This window comes from Durio zibethinus, chromosome 18 (assembly GCF_047325235.1).
Source record: "Durio zibethinus cultivar Kanyao isolate XHJ-2024 chromosome 18, ASM4732523v1, whole genome shotgun sequence".
NCBI lineage: Eukaryota > Viridiplantae > Streptophyta > Magnoliopsida > Malvales > Malvaceae > Durio > Durio zibethinus.
The window spans coordinates 12,719,257-12,737,660 of record NC_143179.1 but is presented as its reverse complement, the minus strand read 5'-3'; the positions used below and the strand labels follow the sequence as shown (position 1 = coordinate 12,737,660).

The window sequence follows — 18,404 nt, the reverse complement described above, 5'->3', positions numbered from 1 at the left end:
GATACATAATCTTATTTTGTCCATGCCAGCTTGCCCATTTTGAGTGCTAGTATAAATGTATTCTTCATTAATCCAAAGACTGTACTATTCATTATTTCAATTCTACGCGGTGATTTTTAAGAAATAATTTTGCCTACTCTTCCACTTCGGCTTTGAAAGGGAAGAAGGTTTCCCGTTTTGCAGCTTCAGCAAATGAGAATAATTTGGATCCAGAGCTTAGATCAATGAATTCATATAGTAATCTTAAAAAAGTGACACTTCGAGGATATAAGGATTAAATTTTAATATGAGTAATTTTATTTTTATTTTTAAACTGTGAAATTTTTTATAAAAAATATTTAAAGAATATGGCCCTTCTCTGTTCATTGTTGCTTGGAAAATTAAGATGGATGACATGGCCAACCTCCGAGCCTTCCCTTCCTTCTCTTCTCGCTTACTCCGTCTGTTATGTGCTCAACAAAATCATTCCTTCGAAGATCTACAACCGGGAAAATGTTGTCAGAGATCGCAACTGTTTCATTGTTTTAAGCAAGGATCACGTTCTTGCTGTGATTTCTGGTGATAATCCACGATTGTGTCACATCGACATTGAATGAATCAATTTGAAAGAATGCCTACAGTTAAGAGTAATTAATACTTTTATTTTGTGGCAAATAAAGAAGTGGGGATGTAGCTCAAATGGTAGAGCGCTCGCTTTGCATGCGAGAGGTACGGGGTTCGATCCCCCGCATCTCCAACTTTCTTCTTCTTTTGCTTTAATTCTTTGTCATGACAAAGAAGAAACAGAGGAATTCCCATCTTGTCTGCAACATGAGAGCTTTGGATTGTTTAAGAGGAATGATTTACCGTGCAATGTGCAAGGCTCATGTTTTTCTTCTGCTGCTTACAATGTCAAGCTCAGGAACTTTTTTCATATCACGAGGAACTTCTAGTGGGTAACCTCTACCTCTTGATTTGCATCTCAACCTCAAGTCTACTATCGGCTGGGGAAACATCTTAATTCTCAATTCATCCTGCTGTTTCTGAGTGCTTCATGTGTGTGTGTCACTGTCCGTGATTGTCAATAAAATCCCCCCCAAAATCTAGTTTGCTGCACTTGGTCGTGCTTATTATCGAAGCTTGTATTTACTATTTAATTGATTGATATATGAAAGGTGAGACTTGGCATAACTACAAATTGAACTTTGGCTTCTAGATTCATCTAAACATCAATTACCTTCGTTGTTTCATATGACAATTTTCCATTGTGATTCTCTAAAATCATGTATGCATTTGAGTCATGTACAGATTCATTAGAATTCGGAACAAACATCAGAATGAGTTGGCAATACCACTCGGCAAGACATCAGCTATATTTCAGCTTTAGTCTCAGGTTATGACTGAACTCTTGTTAGGACGGGATCTTAATTCCTAAGCATTATACTTCTGAGTGTGTAGCTAACTGATATCGAATCAATCATGAATTATACTACTTGTAAGCACTATAATCAGGGATTTCTTTCGTAAATCCTCGTGCTTTTTTCATTAGGAACAGTTACAAGTTTTCTTCAACTAAAAGGATAGTCAAGAGCTGTAATTCGATTTGTTAATGTAATTTCAGATCTTGATGTGAGAGAGACCCGCTGGATGTTAAGATGGTGAGAGAGAAAGTAAAGAGAGTAGAGTAGCAAATACGATGCATGTCTGCTCTGATTCCCCCTTTTAAACCCTCATAGATCGCGTGGCTAGTTAGACAGCCATGTGTAAGCCCTGATGACGTGAATGTTACTGACGTGGCCATTAAGGTATAACACAACTCAACAAATTAATCAAAAATAAATAATGTTCAAACTACAGCAGATAGGAAAATTTTCTATTGTGAACTTCTGCAGACTACAATTCCAGCTTGATTCATAAATTAGTCTTATTACATTTAGCCTCTGAAAAGAACAATGAAGGTACATATGAGAAGCCTGTAGCTTCCACACATCAAAGTTAGAAGGAGAACAAAGCAAAATTACAGGAGCTTCTTCCTCTCAAAAAATGTCTTTAGATGCCATATCTGCAACCCAGCCACACACATGCAAACAACAAGCGAAAAGAAGCTAAGAGTAGCCATTTTGGAATTTGTTTCACTATTAAGCTGTTGCATTTCTTCCTCCCTGGAAAAAAAGAAACAGATAGAGAAAAGGAATGATCAAAACATGTAAAAGCCTACTGGTGCTTCACAATAGCTATAACAGCAGTAGTTGTTTCATACCTCTCACGAAGATAAAACATCTCTTCATGAATTGATGTGACAGTGTCATACAATTTCTTCAACTCAAGTTCCATTGTCTAGCACAAGGAAACAAATTTTAAGTCGATAACCGGTGATACAATCCAAAACTCTCACTAAAGTTGTCATGTTACATTTTCTTAACCGTCTTTTTTCCATGTTAACAGGCATTCAATGTTACAAACACAACTATGAAATAGCATATTCTGACTTCTTTATTAGAGGCATTCAGACATCCATATATCATATCAAAATTCACACGAGAATGGTGCACAGCAGATTTCTCCTTTCCTCCACCTCCTATGTTCTCAAAGCAGCTTCATACTAAGATTCATTATACTTATAGTTCACATATAGGAGGAAAACTAAATCATCCAGAAATACCAAAGAACAACAACTTCCCATAAAAAACTAATCCTTAACTCATATTTTGTTGTGACTTTCCACTACAAGGAGTGAAATTACCATTCAAACTAATCCTTTAACTCATACTACTTTGTAATGTGACTTTCTAAAGCAGGTTAAATCATATTATCGCATTCATTAATAACATTTAAAACACCAAAAACATAGTTCATTATGCATCTTAGAACATCCTTTAGAACTGCAGAAACTTGTTCTTTCTAATGATAGTTGTACAATCAAGTTCAACTAAATGCTTTCTAGGGACATAATTCAAGTAGAAAACAGAAAATGAAACACAATACCAATCATAAATATCAATAAAGCTCACTGTTAGATGCTATATATGAAAGAATTCGCTCATGTATAAGAATGTTTGGCTGACTTCAACTTCAGGCATGTTGTCAGCAATTTTAAATGGCAGCTTCATGAATATAGGTAGCCAAAGCTATACGATAATTAGTCGAAATTACGAATTATGGATTTATATTAGATCAAAAACATGAGAAGCAATTATTATATGAACCAAGAAACTACTACCATTGACTGGACCTACGAATCTACTTTTGTTTCCAGAAGTCGCAAAATCTAATTTAGACATTAATCAAAGTACTAATTATGCACGAACAATATGAAAAGGGTCATGGTGAACACACTTACTTCAACCTGCCCTTTCTTGGCAACCTTGGACCAACCCTTAGCAGCAACACCAGTTTTCCAATCAAATTCAATGGTAATCCTTACCGGAGGCTTGTGCTCAATAGCCCAAAAACAAGTAGTGTAATCACCACCCTCGGCTGCAGTGAATGCAAAAGTACCTGAATCCACATGATCTCCAAGGTGATAATTGTTCCCATAAGGTGAAGTCACCTAAAACAATAAATAAACACCTTGTTAGCAACAAAATTTATCCCCATGAAATACAAAATCAAGGAGGGCTAATTTCAAAGCATAATTTGTATTTCAAAATTTTAATTTATACCCATTAATCCTTTTTTTTTTTCTCTTGCATTAATTCCCTAAAACAAATGGAAAATGAACAGTAAAAATAATTGAAAAATAGAAATAAATCAAGCCTAATAATATCCCAACAACAGAAATGCATTTAGCCCAAGAACAATTGAGTTTTCAAATTACCATTTTCATTCAAAATTGTTATCTCATTCCAACAATCTAAATTCTTTCCTACATCAAACTTCCACCATAGATTCACCCAACGAAAGAAAGCATTTTTTTTTTTTTTGAAAAAGAACAAACTTTATCTCCAAATTATATCTTAAACTTTCCAAACTAAATTAAACTTCTCAAATCAATCAAAATTCAACCCCCAAAAATCCGAAAAGGCAAATCAAAATAAAAAGCAACAAAACCCAAAAGTAAAAAAACAAAAAAAAAAGCTTGGGACTTACCCTAACAGTGAGTTTGTGGGTATCAGGCAAAGAGTAACCTTCATTTGGATTGACAATGTTGTATTTGCCAACAGTCATTGCATTTGGCTTGATGTCTTCTGAAATGCATTTGGTGTTCCCTGAGTCCAACTCAAATCTCATTGATTCCCCAATGTCTGTTTCCAACATTAACCCTAGCATTATCAGAACTAAACCCAGATTTAATCTAGACATTCTCGTCTTAGACAAAGAGAAGAAAAAAATTCCCTGTTTTATTTTTTGGTTTTGTTTTGAAACTTTCGCAAACTTTGGAAGAGATCTGTTTCAGTTAATGTTGTTGGACCATTACGTTAAGGAGTATTTTTTCTATCGTTAAAGAACGCTTATTTATGAGTTTATGACAGCCTATTAGATTCTGCCAAGTAATTAAACTAATAATACTAATAATAATTGTTAGAATTTCGATAGGAGTGAGTTTTATTTTTCGGTTCTTTATTTTTATAAATTACCCATGTATTAAAATATATATCATTGAGTGGTATATACCTACACGAGTGTAAGTTGTATATATTTTTTTTATTTTTTGGATCAAAATTAAATTTATGATTAATTTGGATCATAATAATATTTTTAATTTTAGTTATTTTGATTTAAAAAAAAAAAGACTTAAAATTTACTTTGATATAAATAAATTTCTTTTTTATAAGTTTATATTTGATAAACTATTAATATAATTAAAAATTTTAATACGTTGTCAAAAAATCATATGATATTATTTTATTAATAAAAAAAATTTAAATTAAATTTTATATATTTATTTTAAAAAATTTTAAAAATTCATATTTATTTATTAATAAAATAATTATAAGTAATAATATACAAAATTTATATATTAAGAATGTATTAAATATAAATTTATATATATAAACATATGTATGCATTTCTATACAAATAGATGGCCTCAACCCTAAACCAATTTGAAAACAGTCATTTGATAAAGGAAGAATATATTCTAGACGGGGAAGTAGTTTAATAAATCTCGTAACTTTTTGAAATCCTAATTAATTTTTAATTAATTACCTAATGATTGAAGCATCAATTCACATCTACTTGATTATGGATAAGTGACTAGAAAAATCCCTACAAACGCAAGGAAAATCATGGACTGAATTAATTGGAATCAACATCATATATGCTTAATTTCTTGCACTCTTCTCAACTATGGACCAACCACCATTTTTATGTTCTAGATTAGTATGCAGATTCCTGAAAATTGAGTTGTTCCAAAGTTTTTGACAAGTTTCAGCTTAAGCACAAGCTAAAAATTGGCAGATCAATTTCCGGTTCTTTTATTTCTTCATTTTTTTTTTTTTTTTTTTTGTCGGATGTTAAAAAGTACCTACTGTATTCCTTTTCTTTTTATTTTAACTCCAAATATAGGCTTATGAGCTTTTAGCCCCAATATCCAATTTTACGACCTTTGGACTTATATGGGGCGGGTCTATCTATTCATTGCTGTTAATATTGAGTCTTCTATGTGTGAGTAAATCTATGTTCCTAGGGTTTAACCTTTACCTAAAATCAAGGTAAAATATCTTAAGTATAGATTTTGATCATTTATATATTTATTTCAGATAAAATATTGATAATTTTTATATTTATATAATATTTTATATAAAAATTATTTATTTTAATTCGTGTCGATAAAAAACACGAAATATACTTATTTATTTTTATTAAAATCATATATAATTTTTACTTAAACTTTAAATCATGTCATTTTTATATCTATTTTCATATTATTTTTATATTAATTATAATATTATATTTTAAATTATCAAATAAACCATAAGCCAGGTAAAACATTTTTCCATAGTCCATAGGAGATTTATTTTACTTGAGGGTTACCCTTTTCCCCTCGGCCTTTTGATGCAATCATGTGAACTAGTTTCACATTTTTTCAGCTTTTTCGGCTTTATACTGTGCCTTATAGGCTGCCATTATTTTCACATTTTTAAGTGGTTTCCTTTTCATTGATACGAGACCTACTAACCCAAACCGTTTCTTACTTGATTTTCAACTGATCAGGTTGGAGAATGAGCACTTGAACAATGTGGCCAAGTACCGGGCATTCATATCAGTAGCCTTGCCTTTTTACCATATATGACTACAATGAAGACTTATAAACATTCACTGCACAGGAGAAATGATAGGAGATTTTTTTTTCCTATACAAATTCACTGAAATTTCATTCAAGATTACCTTGTTATATAAATATATATATATTTTTTTTTTAATTACTTAATTCATTTTATTGTCAACGGAGGAAAGCATATCAAAAGGGTACATTTTAGTGGCACAATATATATTGGATGAAAACTACATCCTGATAGCCAACAATAGATGCACAATTAAAATTTTAAGAGAATTTCACCTTCAAATATTCGATCTTTCAATCCAACTCTAGTACGTAATCGATGTAAGACTCTAATGGTTGTTTTCTTTCCCGTTGGGGGGTTTAAGGTTACAAAATTAAAATCCCCCTTAGACTTCTCAAATATACCCAAAAAAGAAAAGCATTAAAAATCAACACTATTCAGATTAGTGTTACCTTAATCTTGAACCCAGCTTATGCACTGTGAAAATGCAAAACACAGCGTCAAACACATTATTCATTTGTCAGTCGTTCGAAGATATAAAGCCAAAAAAAAGATAAACTAGCCAAGAAAAATGGAAAACTAGATTAGTTGCACAGATTGTGCATCCTCTTTATCAGCCTCCTCGCCCATTTGCAAAGTGGCTGAAGATTTTGAACCAGAGTTTTCTGCCGTTAAAGCACCATTGTCATCATCCTGGTTCCTAAGGAGAGCGGAGAACGATAACGGATTGTAGGTGGAGCTTGCCTTTTGAAGGCCGTGCATTGCTTTCATTGCAGCCAGAGTGCTACGATATATCTCCAAGGTTTCCTGACCCAGAGTTGATGAAGCTTCCTGTGAATGATTTGCAGTGTTATTTGATGGTTGGTTTGGTTCTCCATGTGGAGAAGATTCAATGACTTCTGCTTCAAGTGGAAAGAGAAGCTCAAGATTGGCTTCACACTCATGTACTAGCCTTGTAAGAGATTCTATTGTGAAGAAAGGCTGGTGAAGGACAAATTGCGTGAACTGGAGTCGCAACAGCCCCCCTGTTCGTTTATCATACTTCTTTAAAATTTTAACAATCCCTAATAAAGCAGAAATATAGAAATGGTTTAGAAATTGACAATACGTATAGTAGAAAGAAATATATGATGTAATTTTCGTACCTGCAAAATTGAGGGCACTGTAATTTTTGAGAAGTACCATTTCCCCATGAATAGTGACGAGATCCTTGTGAATATCCATCATTTCTTCACTAAATTCACGCTCTGATCCAAAAACTCCACCCTTGCCACTGTACTCCTTAATTTGTTCAATTCTTTCCTTCAGCTCCTGTTACAAGAATAGAATTGCATAAAAAATTAGAAATAGAACATTAATTACATGCAGAGAACTCTACACTGACCAATGGAGATTATTACACTAGGAATCTTAAAAAACTGCAGAATAAATAAGATTTATACAGATTCATACTCTCAAAAACCAAAACCAAAACCTAAAGCAAAAAGAGCTAAGTAAACCACCGAAAAACATTTACACAAGATTAGTGTTCTGTTATATACTAGATTTCAGATTTCAATCTTTTGTTTTGATGCAATAGATGCCAACTAGAACATGGAAGGAAAAATCACATTATGATCAACAGAAAACTAAAATAAACTGAAAAGATGAGCTGGCCATTTACACTATGGGAATAAGAAGACCATGATGAGAATGGGGATGAGAGGAGTGCTTATTGAGTTAAAATTGGTTTAATATGCAACTTGCACTACCTAAAATAACAAAAGATGAACTTGAAAGTATATTAAGCATGACTGACCAATTGGGATTTCTTGAACGACTTGAGTAGATTTCAAAGGATTAGACCAATTTAGCATCATTGCCAAAAATTATGTTACCCAAGGAAACTGCTCATTCAACATATTAAACTGATAAAAGAGGAATAACTTTTTAAGACATCTAGACGATTATGATGTGCCAAAAATATTCACATTCTCCACCACTTCCAAATAACTAGAAGGCATATAATAATCTTTGGAAAACTCAAGCAAATCAAATTTTGACAGAGCTCCACTAGAGATCCAGTTGATATGGTAAAATGGATTGTCATGAGAGGTTTTCTCAACATACCAAAACCTATGGAGTTCAGCTTAACAGAAGAACACTCAAACAATGTCGGAACTCAGATGCAAGCAAAATTATATGGTTATAATCTCCCAGAGATATCTTGACAAATCATAATTATTTAGATGTCTTAAAATGTTATTTGGCAAGCAACACCAGCGAGTACTGGTTTATGATTGTTACATTTGCCGGACAATTTTTCTTTTCTGGTACATATTTGCTTGACAATTTTAAAGCTTGCATCAAGTATCATCATCCATGAGAAATTCCCAAGACAATAACCTTTCCAAAAATTGCATTCAATATAGGGACTTTGACCACAAATTTAACAAGATAACTATAAACACAGAGGAACCAATGGCATTGAAAACATTGTCTTGGAATTATAACTCTCATATCCCCACTATTTTGCATATTCCAACAACAATCAGAGTTTCTAATTCTCAGTGGCCCTCCAAAATTTGCTTGCCACCACCACTGTTCCCGTCCAAAAAGTTTCAATAACCCAACAATCTATAAAGCAAAAACAAAACTTTAAACTCCTAAAATCTTTCTTAATTTTATCTTTATGCCATCAAAAAGCAAAATTCAACTTCATTCTCACAACTATATGTTAAAAAAAAAAAAAAAACTGCCCATTTAATGAAAATTTTAAGAGAAACCCAATAACCTATTTATTCATTTGTAACACATAATCTAACTAATACCCAAAAAAGGAAAAAGAAATGAAGATAAAAGAGAGGGTTAAAAGGGTGAAGAACCTGAAAGCGAATAACGAACTCTTCTTCTTTATCAACATAAAAATCATTGAACTTTTCAAGCTCTTCATTCAGAATTCTAAAGAACCAATCTTGCAAATCAACCGAAGGCTGTTGGTGATAATGATCAACGGCCAGAACAGCTGTGTTGGTGGCGTCCGCTAATACAAGCCGTTGATCACGGGGAAGATGAGGATCAAGCGATGGGGTTGAAGGAATGTTTTTGAGGAGTTTCTTCAGGGGTTTGTAACATAGGAATTTGTCCCTCCACTCGGGTAGAGTCTCCTCTAGATGGGTCTTGAACTCCTTACCGAATTTCATTGATTTTTTTTTTTTTTTGGACAATTACGATGAAGATTTTTTCTGGGTTTTCTTCATGAAGTATGGGAGAAAATAAAAGTGGGAGGACAATCTCAAAAGGCCGTAAGCAGGAAGTTGGAGTCTAATGGAAAATGGATAAAGATGATAACAATAGTAGTACTTGATTTGTTTAATCTATACATTGCTTTTGTTTTATATTTTCCCCAATATGATTACAAGTGAAAAAAAATTCAATGTTTTTATTTTTATTTTATATATAAAGCAAATCACATTCTGGCAATAAAAAATTTCTATACGTACTGAAATTTAAAAAATGAATTAAATGTCATTTGTTAAAAAATTACTCATGATCCAAATGATTTTATAATAAATATTAGGGGAATGAGAGATCCAATTATATCATTCAGCAATTACCAAGTACAATTTGGTTTTGATTGGCATATATTAAGTTGCATTTTGATTCAATTAACAGATGTTTTAGCAAATCTAATTCATTTGCAATGCAAGAAAGTTTTAAAATGTAAATTAAGATACCGAATTTCCCTCCTTGAGCTTGTTTCAGCTTTTGTTTTCAATTTTGATCTTGCTTATTCCCCCTATGAAACATTCAAAAAACTGGATATCAAAAGCCCAATCTCATCGAGAAAAGCATTACAAATAAAGTTCCTAATCATCCCTGAACTTTGAAGTTCAATGCCAATTGCAAAACCAAAACAACTAGATTGGTCTCCTAAACTACCATAATCGTTGCAACAAGGGGGGGAACAAAGACAGGCAATGTGCGCCATTATATGGTCTCCAGGGCCTGGAGTATATCAGCCTTCAAATCTTCAAAGTCTTCAACTCCAAAGCTGAATCGAACCAAGTTATCCTCGATTCCATACTTGCGCCTCTCAGCTGGGCTAAGATCCCTGTTTCATATTGCACAAAAAGATTAATGGAGTTTTAAAACCACCCGTAAACAAACATAATTATGTTAAATAACCATGAAAATGATTTCAATCAATGTCAGGCGATGTCTATATCAAATATTTAACACTCTTATTTATTAACATAAGTCGATATCAATCTGACAGTGTATTAGTTACGAACTCTTAGGTTCATCATGCTCTCATTGTTTTGTATGTATATGTTCTCATTTCTTTCCTCAATCTCACTTCATCAACAGTTGACCTATTGCTTAGATGGATAAACAAATGCAGTACGGACGAATACATAAAACAGAAATAATGCCATACCAATAGGACATTATAGCTGGTTGATCCACAATGCTCTCACAGCCACCAAAGGATGGAGCAATGTATGGTATCTTCAATGCATCAACGAACTTGATGGTGGTCATCAAATCTCCATCCACCTGAATGATTTAGAAGACATGAACTTTTGAACAATTTTTGCATGAATAATATCAAATAAAAGCAACAGAGATTAAAGATGAATTCCTAGTTACAAGGTTAAAATAGTTAGAAAATACCAACCTCAAAACTGACCACACCACCAAAGCCAGTCATTTGCTGCTTGGCAAGTTCGTGTTCAGGATGACTTGGCAAGCCTGGATAATAGACGCGCCTCACCTGCCATTGATATTTAATAAGCCAAGAGATCAGGGAAATAAGTCCAAATTAGATAAGAAATGATAAATCAAAGAAAGTCAGACTAGGTTCGAAATACAACGACATCAAAAGCTAGATGAAGGTCATTCAACCAGTAAGGCCATGCAAATACAACTTATAATTACCAACTGTTGAGGAAATATTCCCATTGGGAACCAGATGCAATGGCACTATCACATCTATTGAAAGTAAACCAAATCCTCTCGAGGAAGTTCAAGCATGCATAAGAATGACATAAAATGTTGGAAAGAACCAAAGGAAGGATGGACTTGTTCATTGAAGACACTAAAATCCAACAGCAACCAACTTAATTCACAAGCGCACTGTGTTGTTCACTTCTTTTAAAATTGACTACAGTCATTCCCATGATCCCATCCTCCACTTTTTTGCCGTTTTCTGGTTGATTGGCACTTAAATTGAGTTGCATTAAATGTTATATACACAAAAAAAAAAAAAAAGGACCAAAACAAAGGGAAAGTCACAGCTATTCATACATTAGGATGTGCCTCTAAAACTTTGGCCATCCTTAATGCTGTTGAATTTTGTTGCTGTACACGAAGATGCAGTGTCTTCATGCCTCTGATGATCAGATACGCGGCATTCTGTTTAAACATTGAAACAAACATATTATTTTGTAAACTATGCAACTTATAATGGAGAAATATTAGGGCACAAATCTTCAAAAAATAAGGTGAAAGTCATTATAACGCAACATATTCTTCTCAGACTAGAAGTTCAACCTATCACCTTAATGATCAGTCCTCTTAACTGAGTACAATAAACAAATAAATCTACTTAAGGCTGACAAATTAGTATATATGATTTGACAACATGAAAGAAACTGCTTAATCAAGATTCGGGAGAACTCACTGGGTTGAGAGTACCGCCCAAAATATGATGCAAAGTACGAATTTCAGTAACCAACTTCTCAGAACCACTTATGCAACCAGCAAGAACCTGTGACATGAAGAATTACACTTGTTTATTCCTTGAATTAAGGATAATTGACAGCATAAACAGAGAACTCATTTCATTACTGACTAAATGAACAAGAGCAAATGCTTACATCATTGTGGCCCCCAATGAATTTTGTCGCAGAGTGCAACACAAGATCAGCACCAAGGGCCAGGGCCTTCTGGTTAAGAGGTGTAGCAAAGGTACCATCAATGCAAACAAGTGCACCTTTGCTGTGGCACAGCTTTGAAACTTTTTCTATGTCAACACATCTGAGGAACGGATTTGTTGGAGACTCAGTAAAGAAAAGAGAAACCTGCATGGAATCATAAGAATTCACTCTGAACTCAGGATGAACCGTCATTTTCAAAGCAAACATAACAAGATAAATCTAGCAAAACAATGGAACCACTTTCTATGCTACTAACTTTGTTCTTATCGAGTGCAGCCTCCAAGCCATCCACATCCGCTGGGTCAATAACAGTAGCCTGCAAATTGGATGATAACCAGAACAAAATTAGAAATGAACCAAAATTCAACATATTACCCTATAGAAATATAGAATTTGAGCAAGTCAAGCATTAAAATTGCTACAAACAGCATTAGGTTCTTATTGCATTGGAACTTCTCATATATAACCAAAATATCAAAAAAAGAAAGGGGGCAGGTGTAAACTTTTACTTTAAAAACTACATTCCCCTAGATGCATCTATATTTTAGTTAAAAGCTATTTCAACATCATTGCCCCAATGCCCACCATAAAAAAAGCATGGTACAAAATCCCTGGGCATTTCACTCACCAAGATTCTTAAAAAACAATGCAATGAAACAAAAGAGTAACAAAAACGAATTTGAAGCCATACTGAGATTCCCATTTTAGGCAGAATGGTCTCAATGAATATCCTAGTTTTTCGGTAGCAATCTGTTGTTGTCACAATATGACCACCAGCAGGAACCAATGCCATCAGCATGACTGTGCTAGCACACATTCCAGATGCCATAATCAGGGTCGATTCAGCCCCCTCAAGTGCACTGAAACAAAGAAAGATTATCTAATGAATGTTTCAAAAATGACAATAAAAATGACAAAAAGAGAGAAGCAGCCAAACCTTATCTTCTCCTCGGCAACCACTGTGGTTGGATTCCCATACCGCCCATATTCAAAACTTTTATGGCGTTTCTCCTGCAACAAGATCACACAACATGTTAATGCAATACAATCTCTGGGTCAACCATCACATGCTCATCCAACAAAAAAGCAAAAGACATCATTAGCATTGTATTTTGGCAAATGCTACCTTATAGTAGCTGACCTGAGAATAGCGACTTAATATATAGTGAACCAAGATACTTATTTAAATAGAAACCTTAACAAGTACCTAAATGGATCAATGAGAATCTTTTTTTGGTACAAAAGAGGCCACAGCCTGAGAATAGAGAAAGGGTTGCATATTATTATACCTTGAAGTCAATAAGCTCCTGAGTTTTCTTAAAGAAGTAAGCAGAAGTATTAACCACCGGAGTAGTAATTGCATCAGTAACTATACCGCGACCTAATCTTTCACCTGCAAAAAAATTTTAAAAAAAAGAAAAAGCAAAAACCTTAGTTTTTAATTATTAAAAAATCATATAAATGGGCTTAGATACTTATTTTTCCACGTAAACGTAGGATTTAATAAGAGAAGATAACGTGATTAAAGGAAACCGTAAATAAATAATTATTAATTAATGATTAAATCTATAAAAAAATTGAATCTTTAATTACTAATGATCTCAAAAACATGAATCAAAATATTAACTACAAATATCGCTATCCTTTCAAAATCAAAACTTTTAAAAAAGAAAACATTAAGAAATAAATAAATATATATTTTTTAAGGGAATTAAAAAATTAAAAATTATTAATTTATTTACCAGCATGAACAGTGATGCTCCCATCGGAGCTCAAAAACGATGTCCTGGAATTATCTGAAGCCGCAATCTGTACACTACCGTTGTCAATACAACCTTCTACAACCGCCACGACATCAGCTACGGGGGCGGCAGCGGCGGCCGCTGCGGCTGCGGCAGCCTGAGCAGCAGCAGCCGCCGAGGAGGGGGAACCTGAAACGGGACTGTTCGACCATGAAGCAGCGACGACTTGTGCGACACCGATGTTGCTACAGTTGCGGCGAGCCTTGACTCTAAGCTGGCGCACGAAGTTAGGCGGGAAACGAAAGATCAGAGACGATAAACCCCCGCCGCTGATTCCTCCTCCAGTGCAAAACGACGATGCCGTCACCCTTCGGGTAGACCCGACACGAGGCTTGTCCCCGATCGGTGCACCGGAGAAGTCGGGATCGGAACGGCACTCGAATGAAGAATATGCATTAAAAACCCTAGCAGGACACGTACACGAGGACACAGCCATTTGTTCCTTTCACCAAGACAACGACACCGTGTCAGCTCTCTCTCTCTCTCTCTCTCTCTCCTCTTCTGCGACTTCTCCAAAATGCGAATAGGCTCCCTCTATTTCCCTTCAATGGCTTCGAATGTAACCGGTTAAATACGCGAATTCCATTGTCGTTTTCTGGATCTTTTTTAATTAGTGGAGTGGGTTGGTTCTTTTAATTAGGGTTAGATTCTGTGGAGTTAGGTTTTGCCAACGTGGCAGTTAGAGACTGGTTGGAAGTTCGATTTTAAGGTGGCGTGAGTTTTTTTAGTATATCCCTACCTTACCCTGGAATTGTAGGGTTTTCCAGACTCCGACTTAGATAACGTGTTTTACTTTAGGTTGTAATTTATTTTTGGATTTGTATTCTTAGTGTATCAAAAGGAATTATTTTATTAAAATAATTATTTTTTAAAAATTAAAATTTTGTTTATTTATCTTAAGGTTAATAAAAATTTAAAATTGTATTATTTAAAATTTTTATTATAATTTTATAATTATTTAATCACAATCGAGAATTATATATGAATTCATCACTTATAAATATAAGTTTTAAATAAAATTTGGATAGATGTAATACAATACAAAATTATAGTTAGTTAATTGTATTATAATAATTATAGATAAAATACTAAAAATTTATGCTTGATCATTAATATATTGTATTATCTAATATATTGATAGTATATAAAAAAATTTATATACTAATAATGTATCAAATATAAATTTTTTATTTTTAATACAAAAAAAATTTTTAAAATGATTGTTGGTATTAAAATTTAACTTTTAAATTTATTGAATATGGTGAGTGCATAAATTAATTTAGATAAATTTTAATTTTTTAAATAAATAAGATAAGATTGGAAATTATTTAAAATGTATAAGTCGTTTGATCTCCAAATAAAAAAAAAAAGATAAATTATATGTGATAATCCTATATTCAAAATCAACATCCACCAAGAAAGATTTTTTAGACTCGAATTTAAGATTAATCTTTTATAAGAAAAACAAACTAAACAATTGGGATATCTCATTGATATTTTGTGTATTTCTCATATGCATAAAAAATTTGATGATGAATAAAAAAATACTATTAAGTTAAAATATGTTATTACACCATTCAACTTAACGTTCAAATTTTTATATAAAAAAATCATAATTTAAAAATACAATAAAAATAATAAATACTTAAATTTTAATATAAATTTATTATATATTACATCTTAAAAGTGATTATATAAATTAATTAGATTCAATTTTGGATTCAATTTAATATTAAATTTGAAACGAGTATGTGCTAAAAGCTATGTGATTTGTTAAGAGAATCATTTATTTTTGTTAAAAGTACTGTCAATGGAACAATGAAATTTGTGTAAATCTTTATTTCTTTATCTAAATTGTTTCTAAAGAATAAAAATATATGATTTGAACAAATTTTGTGAAAAAATATATATGGTAATAAATATGATATTACACATTATGACAGAATTAATTGCAACATTGCTGATCTAATGATTGCTTGTAACTTGTAAGTTGGTTCAAAGTATTAAATTATAGGTTGATTTTAAGGTTTGAAATTCAATCAAAATTTAACAGGAACAATTGAGTTGCTAAATAAAATTTCTGAGCAGAAAAAAGTTACTTTCTTTGATAATATAGTTAGGAATATATTAAAGACTTTAACTTTATCTAATCTCTTCTTCGAACGATCTTAAAAATACATTTTTCACATGAAAAGGAATATTCGATTTTATCAAATTTTAGTGTACAATTGATGTTACAATGTGTGGTCCATATATAGTTCATAAAAGTTGATACTAGCAATATCACAAGTCACTGTCTTGGCTTTGTTGAACGGTGGGTTCAAAGAATTTGGCAATTTTCAAATTGGGACCCCCAAGTACAAAAGCAAATACTTTGAACCTTTTCCTTGTAGACGTGAGTTAGGACTATTTTTCTCCCCTAAAAAGTAGAACCGCGTTTTTCTTTTTTTTTTTTTTTAAATAATTGTATTGTTTATTACATAAATGAGATAAACTTTTCTATGTAAAAACTAATAAACTTTTTTTATGCAAAAACTTGAATTTAAGACATTTCTTGTTATGAATTTTCCCTACTGAAAAACACCTTTTGTTTGTGTTAATAATTATTTATATATTTTAATCGATCAATTATTTTTAACTTATCTATTAAAACTATTTATTAGTAGATTCTATATATTGTAATTTTGCTAATCCAATTTAGATGCGAATGATCTTTATCAATTTTTCTTTGTAAGATTTGTAAAGATTATAGTTTTATTTGTGGGATCCACTTATATCAATTTTTTTTATTTTTTTCTTTTTTTAAATTTTTAAATAAAAAAATAATTAATTTTTTTATTATTATTTTAGAACACACTTGAATGATGGATAGTATTCAATCCCATTTTCATTTGTCTATTTTGTGTCATTTTTTTGTTTTACTTTTTTACTTTTTTTTTCTTTACTTTTCTTTCAAATTATTTAATAAATACTTTTGCAATTATAAAATTATAATTTTTAAAAGTTTTTTTTATATTTGAGACCCACTTATATCATACTTCTTTTTCTTTCTTTTTTTTTACCTTTTTAACATTTTTCATAATTAAATTTTTAAATAAAATTTTTTGAATTAATTTTTTAGTAAAACCCACTTAATACTAATTATATGTTGTGTCATTTTTTTTTTTTTTGCTCTTACCATAATTGACCAAAATTATTATAGTACCCCTTTTACTATAATTACAAAAAATACCCTTCATATTATATTTAACTAAAATTACTATAATACCCTTTAGCATAATTACAAAAAAATGTCATTTTAATTGTTTTATATGTTGCCACTCCTATCATAATTATGAAATATCTCTCATATTATAATTGGCTAAAATTATTATAATAATCTATAATCATAATTAATAAAATATCATTTTAATTGCTCCATGATTACACATTAAATTTTAACATTTATATAATAATATGAAATTAATTTCCTTAAAAATAATCATAATATCCTTTTAATTACTTCACAATTAAATTACATACATCTAAATTCGTTGTGATGTCTCTCTTTTTATGATTAACTAAAATTACTATAATATATTTTTTAACACAATTACTAAAATATCCCTCTTACTAAATTGATCAAAATTATTATAATGTCCCTATAATCATAATTACCTAAATGCCCTATTAACATCATTTACTTAAACTACTATAATGTCTCTATTATATTAATGAAAATATCCCTTATATTATAACTTATTATAGCTAGAGTTTTGAAAATATCTTTTATATTATAATTATTAAAATTACTACAGTACCTTGTAACCATAATTATAAAAAAAGTTCATTTTATTTGCTTCATATGATGTTTTATATAATTACAAAAATACTCTCATATTATAATTGATCAAAATTATTATTATATCTTCTAAATATAACTATATTTACAAAAATATTCTTTTGATTATTTTATAATTACGAATTAAATTTTAACATTCATATAATAATATAAAATAAATCTATTTATAAATGATCATAATATTTTTTTAATTATTTATCTATTAAATTATATGTACTTAAGTTGATTGTAGTTTTTTTATAATTAATTAAAATTATTATAATATATTTTTTAATATAATTATTAAAATATTTTTATAATAATGGATTAAAATTATTGTAATACCTTTCCAAATAGTGCTATCGGATAGTTTTCTAGTATTTCGTAAAAGTTGTACCCAAAATATCACGACTTACTTTCTTGGCTTTGTTGAACGGTGAGTTCAAAGAATTTGGCAACAGCCAAATTGGGACCCCACCAAGTACAAAAGCAAATGCTTTGAACCTTTGCCTTGTAGATGTAAGTTAGGATTATTTTGCTCCTCTAAAAGTACAACCACGTTTTTCTTTTTTAAAAATTATATTATTTATTACACAATTGAGATAAACTTTTCTATGTAAAAACTTGAATTTAAGACACCAACGAAGGTTGACAG

General features: G+C 31.3%; 3 protein-coding genes and 1 non-coding gene across 5 annotated transcripts; 1 reads left to right on the top strand and 3 right to left on the bottom strand.

The window, feature by feature from the left end:
* The first annotated feature begins 663 nt into the window (after positions 1-663).
* On the top strand, positions 664-736 carry TRNAA-UGC (transfer RNA alanine (anticodon UGC)). Its single transcript has one exon. It is a non-coding gene; the product is annotated as a tRNA-Ala (tRNA).
* A 1,106-nt stretch (positions 737-1,842) lies between these two features.
* On the bottom strand, positions 1,843-4,411 carry LOC111299633 (transmembrane emp24 domain-containing protein p24delta9-like). The gene is made up of 4 exons (XM_022894938.2): positions 4,069-4,411; positions 3,320-3,529; positions 2,240-2,316; positions 1,843-2,141 (listed from the first exon to the last, which is right to left on the bottom strand). Exons 1-4 carry the CDS (start codon positions 4,279-4,281, stop codon positions 1,997-1,999), a joined length of 645 nt encoding a protein of 214 aa, XP_022750673.2. The 5' UTR covers positions 4,282-4,411; the 3' UTR covers positions 1,843-1,996.
* Positions 4,412-6,626: 2,215 nt separating this feature from the next.
* LOC111299632 (SPX domain-containing protein 4-like) lies at positions 6,627-9,550 on the bottom strand. Its single transcript, XM_022894937.2, has 3 exons — positions 9,071-9,550; positions 7,352-7,517; positions 6,627-7,270 (listed from the first exon to the last, which is right to left on the bottom strand). Exons 1-3 carry the CDS (start codon positions 9,386-9,388, stop codon positions 6,786-6,788), a joined length of 969 nt encoding a protein of 322 aa, XP_022750672.2. The 5' UTR covers positions 9,389-9,550; the 3' UTR covers positions 6,627-6,785.
* Positions 9,551-10,004: 454 nt separating this feature from the next.
* Positions 10,005-14,472, bottom strand: LOC111299630 (cystathionine gamma-synthase 1, chloroplastic-like). 2 transcript variants are annotated; one of them, XM_022894935.2, is made up of 11 exons: positions 13,870-14,472; positions 13,417-13,520; positions 13,065-13,138; positions 12,819-12,987; positions 12,384-12,443; positions 12,068-12,271; positions 11,872-11,958; positions 11,496-11,603; positions 10,867-10,962; positions 10,627-10,745; positions 10,005-10,299 (listed from the first exon to the last, which is right to left on the bottom strand). In XM_022894935.2, the coding sequence occupies exons 1-11, from the start codon at positions 14,363-14,365 to the stop codon at positions 10,176-10,178; spliced, it is 1,641 nt and encodes a 546-aa protein (XP_022750670.1). In that variant the 5' UTR covers positions 14,366-14,472; the 3' UTR covers positions 10,005-10,175. The 2 variants fall into 2 exon arrangements, with proteins under 2 accessions (XP_022750670.1, XP_022750671.1); XM_022894936.2 differs by lacking the exon at positions 11,496-11,603.
* Positions 14,473-18,404: the final 3,932 nt, after the last annotated feature.